At 43.5% G+C, this 7,612-nt stretch overlaps 1 protein-coding gene across 1 annotated transcript in view; it reads left to right on the forward strand.

Moving 5' to 3' along the window:
- LOC119495768 (transmembrane 9 superfamily member 2-like) overlaps positions 1-3,376 on the forward strand; it is a 31,352-nt gene extending 27,976 nt beyond the window's left edge. The window contains 1 exon segment of the mRNA XM_037782527.1: positions 2,901-3,376. Coding sequence (XP_037638455.1) covers positions 2,901-2,968 — 68 coding nt within the window. The 3' untranslated portion in view covers positions 2,969-3,376.
- Positions 3,377-7,612: the final 4,236 nt, after the last annotated feature.

The raw sequence follows: 7,612 nt of genomic DNA on the forward strand, positions 1-7,612 counted from the left end.
GTTGGGACTGGGTTTCAGTTCCAGGCTGTGTGGCTTTGTGTGATGGGCGTCAAACATAATTAACAGTGACGTGACCCGAAATTGATATGGTATTTTGTGCCCATCTGAGAATATAAGAAATCAATCAATGCCATCAAACCCAGGTCTATTATTGACTCTTTAGCTCTGGTTTGGTCTCCACCATCTAGACAAAGATGTCTGTCTCTTTAGCCGCTTTAGCTTTTTTCACGTTGAAATGCAAACTGATTTTTAAGGGTGATTCTACATCAATGGGGGTCATGCACATGTGCCCAGTTCCACAATGGATTGAGTTTTACAAAACAGAACCGTGCGTACACACGGCTTAATAAATCTGATGAAAAGAAAAATATTGCATATTCCTATATTTTTTGTAGAAACTGAGATATTTGTTTTTTTTTAGTTTTAGACGTGACATCACAGGTTCTGAAGAGCTTGCTGAAGAATGTCCCACCTAGCTCAAAGATACCAAGCTAGCTAAGGCTAACACGCTAGGCTATATCATGGAGAGAAACGGGCCATATGCTACTCTGTGTAGCTGGCTAACATTAATCCTGTGGTTGCCAGTGGTTCTTGTGTAACATATAATATTAAAGCTGCAAGCAGCGATGAACAGGCCCTTGCACCTTCACGCGCGTCCGGGGGTACTGGCGGGACACAGATTGACGCGGCCAGGAACGATGAAACCGCAACTCTGATGAGCGCAATGACGCCTGCCCACAAGACTCTACGACAAATGGTTCATGAGTTATGAAAGGGGGTGTGGCTAATGTCTTGGGGCGGGGCTATGAAATCTACTATTGACATGAAAATGACCTCAGGCCAGGACCACCCATCATGGCTGAGAAATTTGGAGCAGATTTCATAAAGTATGCTGAAGTAAAACAACTTCCTGTTCCATGGCGAATCACGCCAATGGCCACCATGCGACGGCAAAGCCGTTCAAACGTAAACTCAGTCTTCACAATAATGGATCATCAAGGTCTTAAGGCTTTTCTGACCACATTTGAGGTGGATCTGGTCAACCTGCTAGGAGGGAGTACATTAAAATAGAAAACAGTGCCAATTTCCTGTTGCCAGTAGGGGGCGCTATGAGTGTGACTCAATATGGACATGTAAATATCCTCAGGACTGGACCCTCATCATGCCTGAGAATCTGGGGCAGATCGGACTATGTACAGTGAAGTTAAAACAGCTTCCTGTTTCATGATGAATGGCTCAAAATGGCTGCCACGCCACGGTCAGGTGGTTCAGTGAAAACTCGAATTTGAATTACTTTTCATCCTTAAGGTCTTAAGATGGTCCTGACCAAATTTCAAATTGACGGATTAAATCCGTAGGAGGAGTTCGTTAAACTACACGTCCTATAAAACGCTAAAAATGGGTGAAAATCGCACATTCAATTAAAAATGGCTGACTTCCTGTTGAGTTTTGGGCATACCTCCAAGAGGCTTTTTTGTGCGTCTCCACATATTACATCTGTTTGCCAAATTTCATACATGTAAGTGAATCTGGAGCGAGGGGCTCAATATGTCCAATTTTCTAGGGGGCGCTAATAGGCCATTTTGCAACAGCCAAGCCCGAGACCCTTAAAATATCATCGTCTGATAAGTGTGCCAAGTTTAACAACTTTTTGAGCATGTCAAGACCCTCAAAAAGGCAATTCATTTGAGAGAAAAATAATAATTTCTACAGTTTCAATAGGGTCCTCGTGGCCCGAAGTTGTCAGTGCTCGGGCCCTAAAAATAATACTAATGTTAGAATTTCAATCACCAAAAAAACTGGAGCGCAGACTTCTTCAATCAGTCAATCAATTTAGCTTTATTGGCCACATGAAATCGTACAAGGTGATGTTAAAACTCAAATGAAATGCAACGCCGTCAGCTCCTTCAGTTTGTGCATTAACGCTGACATTATTCACCGTAAAGCACGCACCTCCTTTTTCCTTCCAGTCCTCTGTTCTGTCAGATCAGTAGATAGAAAAAGAGTCACTGTTGAATGGCGCTGTTCGGTAGTGCCAGATTTAGCCAAGTTTCATGAACATTACAGGTTCCTGTTGTCCCCGTGGAAAGCGATACGAGCACGGAGGTCCTCCAACGGCAGCCTGCCATCCAACGCCCGCACATTGTCAAGGCAGGAAGCCCGTCGTACCACACAGTGAACCGTTATTATTTGTCCGATGGCTACGTGCATGAAATATCTCCGAAAAGGGCACCAACATCACAAACACAGCCCAGAGGCTAAGTTCAGTGACTCCAAGTAGCTGAGGTGGCACCCAGCAGACAGCTAGCGGCTGTGACGGCCCCCACCTGTCATCAAAGAGGCCACGCTCTTAATTATGCATAACTTTAAGCCTTAATATATTTAAACAGTTGAGTTTTATAAGATTCCAGTAGCTCGTGACGGGAAATTAGCTCTAGGGACCAAAACCGTTTTTTGTACAGCTGTAGACGTTCTTTCTGCTGTAAAGTCGGCCATTTTAACATGGAGGTCTATGGGATGACTTTTGGAGCCTCAAGTGGCTGTTTGATGAACTGCATTTTGTTGGTACTTCATTGGCACTTGGCTTCATTTTTCAGCCTCGCGCAGGTTGATGCTTGATCTAGACGTTTTATTCATCTGGCCCCTGGTCTGGTCTTAACTGACCCCAGGTGCAATAAATGGTGGAATAAGTCAGACTAAGCTGGGATCAGGTCCAGCTGAGTCTTAAATAAAGCTCTAATATTAAACAGTAAGTCTTCTTGTAGTGGAAACAGTTTTGAGAGTTACAGGGCTACAATATGTATGAAAACACTTATGTTTTCATCATTGATGGTGACCCAACTGCCCCTTGACATGATTTAATGTAGCTCTAATTAAAGGTGTGTTTTCTCTTTCCTCAGGTTCTATCGGCTTCTTCTCCTGTTTCTGGTTCGTTACAAAGATCTACAGTGTGGTCAAAGTGGACTGACGGATTGAAACACAACAGACTATACGGCTTTGTTCCGTTAACCTTTGGAACATTCAGCACTGTCGAACTGAACTGAACATTATAATGTGAACCTTCACCTCCTCAAGGACTTTGCCTCCGACAGATGACTCTTTTCTTTGTTTGTTGTGTGGAGCAATGTGTACACTGGGTTGTGATTTTGAACATTACAGTATCTATCTGCATATAATCTGAATGATATGAATCATACAAGCCTGTTCCAGTATCTGACGTGTTCATACGATGCCACCTTCGCACGGTGCGGTGACCCAGAGCTGGACTGTCAGCTATCATGTCATGTGTGGCATTTAGGTTTGTTTCATGATCCGTGTACTGTGTGTTTGCAGATGTAGTTGGACAAATAAAGCTGTGAGTTCCTGCTTCTTAACAGCTACTCTCTCAGACCAGTTGTGTTCAAATTATGCACAGGTGTGAAATGTGCCCTTGTCACCATTTTTTGTGCAACGCATTGCACATTGTGTCCCGCAGTGTGTCTACGAGCACATTTTCAACACCAAATTGTCTAAATGGGTCAGTAGGGCGGTTCCAGTCTTAAGGCCCTGATCGAACAGAGAGGTGCACCGTACTGCCTTTTCATGTCCAATCAGATAGTATGTGTTCTTTGGGATTTGCTGTTTCTTTTTTTATTGTTGCTAGGCAACCACCGAATGAGTGCTAACCATGGGATGTATGAAGAGAACTGGATCAAGGCGTTGGAGGCGGGGCCTCGTTCATGCCTATCAGAGTGTCTCCGTGGAGCATGAAGACTAAATGGCTCCACTTCCATCTGGAAAAGTACTCGGATCTCGGACACATGGAACATGCGCAGTAGCGTCTGCTCGGTCACATGACTCGGTCACGGGGTCCCAACGTCACGCCGTCGTCACGGCTTGCGCCCCAGCCCTCGGTCTGGGTCTCATTCACATGAACGGAGGAAGGGAAATAACTCTGGATTCAGCTATTAGGTGTTTTAACAACTTTTAGGACCTGATGATTTAAATAAGGACTGTTAGAGTGTTTCATACTCAGGAGTTGATTCACCTCAAATAAATGATTCTCTGAGTTACAGACGTCTCTTTCCCGATGGAAGTCTATGGGAAAAAAGTCATTTTGGGCCCAATGGCATCACGTGACGTACACGGAAGATGTAGTACTGCCGTTTGACCACTACGAAAGTTGGGATCAACGACCGGACGGCTATTCCCTGGAGGCTTGGTGCTAACGTTAACTTGATCGTGTAAGATACCTAATAGTTAATAGTACAGTTTAAATTAAGGAACACAGGCTAGTGGAACACATGCTAGTGGAACACTAGGAACACATGCTAGTGGAACACATGCTAGTGGAACACTAGGAACACATGCTAGTGGAACACATGCTAGTGGAACACTAGGAACACATGCTAGTGGGAACACAGGCTAGTGGAACACTAGGAACACATGCTAGTGGAACACATGCTAGTGGAACACTAGGAACACATGCTAGTGGAACACATGCTAGTGGAACACAGGCTAGTGGAACACAGGCTAGTGGAACACATGTTAGTGGAACACAGGCTAGTGGAACACAGGCTAGTGGAACACATGTTAGTGGAACACATGCTAGTGGAACACATGCTAGTGGAACACTAGGAACACATGCTAGTGGAACACAGGCTAGTGGAACACAGGCTAGTGAAACACATGTTAGTGGAACACATGCTAGTGGAGCACATGCTAGTGGAGCACATGCTAGTGCAGTGGTTCCCAAACTTTTCTGTCAAGCCCCCTTCGATGATATAGGAACATTGTAAGCCCCCTCAACGCATCCGACCCCTCCCACCCCAAATGGGTCCTACCTTCTTTGTTTTGAATTAATTGCATTAAAATATATAAACTCTATAAAATATTTGTTTTTCTTTCTAAAATAAGTAACATATCACTTCACTTTTCCACTACAACAGTTTATTGTTCAGTTTGAAAAAAAAAATAGCAATAATAAAATCAATTTCCAAAAAGATTGGACTTTAGGTTGCTTTCAAGTAGTGCTATCAGACATATTATTGCAATCCATTCTTGAATATATTTTCAAGTAAAATTACTTCAAATGTTAAAATTGAAGTTAGGAACAGTGAACAACTTACATTTCCCCATTTAACAGTAGGTTTTTAAACTGTCTGTCAAATACTGTCTGTCGCCAGTATTTGAAGACACACAACACACTGGGGTCTCTCTTCTTGGCCGACCATAGTGCTTGTAAAGCCCAGGGACAGATATGCCTCGTTATATTTCTTGCTTTCACCTTTTTTTGTGCCGTTGTTGTGGTGGTCGCGTCAGCCTGTTACAGCTGTAACAGACTTGCCATCTGATTTGCGCTTCATACCAGTCACAATCTGTCCATCTTGGTACATCGCTTCCTTCCTATCTCTTATCTTTTTCTCTTTCTCTTCTGTGGCACTCTGTGTCTTTCTCGCTCTCTTTGTGTCGCTGTGTGTGTCTCTCTCTCTCTCTCTCTCTCTCTGGTTTTGCCACTAGTCGATCTGTAACATGAGCCGCTCTGGGGGGCGTGGATGGAACACAGTGCATGTCACGTCGGTTCCGCTTGAATTCTTTTTATTTTATTTTTATTTCTTAGGTGCAACCATATGATATAGTGCCCCTATCTTACAACTTGTTTGCAATTGTATTTGTTATAATTGTATTTGATATTGTTTTACCTGTGTGTGTGTGTGTGTGTGTGTGTGTGTGTGTGTGTGTGTGTGTGTGTTTGTGTGTGCCTGTGTGTGTGGGTTGGTGATGAAGCCACTGGGAACCACTGGGCTAGTGGAACACATGCTAGTAAAACAAATGGTCAGACAATGGCAGACTGCAGCATATCACTTGCTCTGCTGAGGTGATTGGCTGCAATCTGCCAGACTTGTACGCTTACAGGATCATGATTCCAGCAAGAAAGTTTATGACAGCTCCAATCCTGAACACAAACTTTTTGAATCACTCCTCTCTGGCAAGATTATACAGTCCATCAAGACGAAAACATCACGCCAGAAGGACAGTCTCTTCCCAACTGCAGCTGGCCTCATCAACAAGGCCCGGGCACCCTATGGACACCACACATTATGTTAATGTAAAGTCTCCACATCTTACTCAATGGTACATTAACACACTTTTTGACTTAATACTTTACTTCATATTGTTAACATTTGCATCTTCCATGCTCAATATTTTGCACTCCCAATCCTCCTCACCCTCTAAACACTGTACAATCTTTTAATTTAAAAACATTTTTTCATTTAGTTTCACATTTTTATTGTAAATGTTCCTTTTCTATGATGCTGGACTTTTGTAGTACTTGTGTCTTCTTTTTCCTTTCTCTTACTATGTTTATTGTTATGCACCAAAGTTTCAAGTTCTTTATTGTCATATGCAAAACATTTACAGAGATTGTCATAGGCAATGAAAATCTTGGATCTCAGGCTGCCCTCCAACAACGCTCGTTAAATATGCTATGTATGAAAAGAAAATCACGCATGTAAAAATGTAAAAGACATAAAATAGTACAAAGTTAAAAATATAAGGATAAAATATCAAATAAAATGTGTGGACTAAATTTGTGGTAGACAGTAATTGCAAAATGAATAAACTGAATGTAAACAGGAATGTGAGAAGTAATAAATATATACGGTACATACAGAGATATAAACAGGTGTAAAACAGTAAGTAAAAGTATATAAAGGTGACAGTACAATGTATGTATGTATGTACAGTATGTATGTATGTATGTAGGGTGGTAAGTCAGGTAAAATGGGCCATCATGTAAAATGGGCCAGATAAGGTTGGGGCATCATAGCTCTTTACAATTTGGGGGGCTGGTTATGGAGGGCTTTGTGAGTGAGGATAAGGAGTTTGAACTGGATGCATTGTGGGACAGGGAGCCAGTGGAAGTTCTGGAGGACAGGGGTGACGTGATCACGGGACCGGGAATGGGTGAGCAGACGGGCAGCAGAGTTCTGGTTGTATTGGAGTTTATTGAGGATTTTGGATGATGAGCCGTAGAGAATGCTGTTGCAGTAGTCGATTCTGGATGTGATGAAAGCGTGGATCAGAGTTTCGGTATCAGAGAAGGAGAGTGATGGGCGGAGACGAGCTATGTTTTTGAGATGGAAAAAGGCAGTCCTGGTGATGTGGTTGAAGTGGTGTTCGAAGGAGAGGTGGCTGTCGAAAATGACTCCAAGGTTACGGATGTGAGGGGAGGGGGACAGAGTGGAGTTGTCGATGGTGAGGCAGAAGTTGTGAGCGGTTCTGGTGAGTGATTTTGGACCGATGACGATCATGTCTGATTTGTCACAGCTGAGTTTGAGAAAGTTGATTTGCACCCATGATTTAATTTCAGTGAGTCAGTTGGACAGAGTGGAGTATGTAGCGGTGGTGATGGATTTTGTGGAGATGTAGAGCTGGTCGTCGTCGGCGTAGCAGTGGAAGTGGAGGCCATGGCGGCATATGATGTGACCAAGGGGAAGCAGGTAGTGGATGAACAGAAGGGGACCAAGCACCGAACCCTGGGGACGCCTTGGGACAGAGGAGCGGGGGAGGAGGTGCAGTTGAAGTCGAGGAGGATGAGGATGTTGAGGTGACCAGAGTCTGAGGAGAG

Source organism: Sebastes umbrosus, chromosome 10, assembly GCF_015220745.1.
Source record: "Sebastes umbrosus isolate fSebUmb1 chromosome 10, fSebUmb1.pri, whole genome shotgun sequence".
Lineage (NCBI taxonomy): Eukaryota > Metazoa > Chordata > Actinopteri > Perciformes > Sebastidae > Sebastes > Sebastes umbrosus.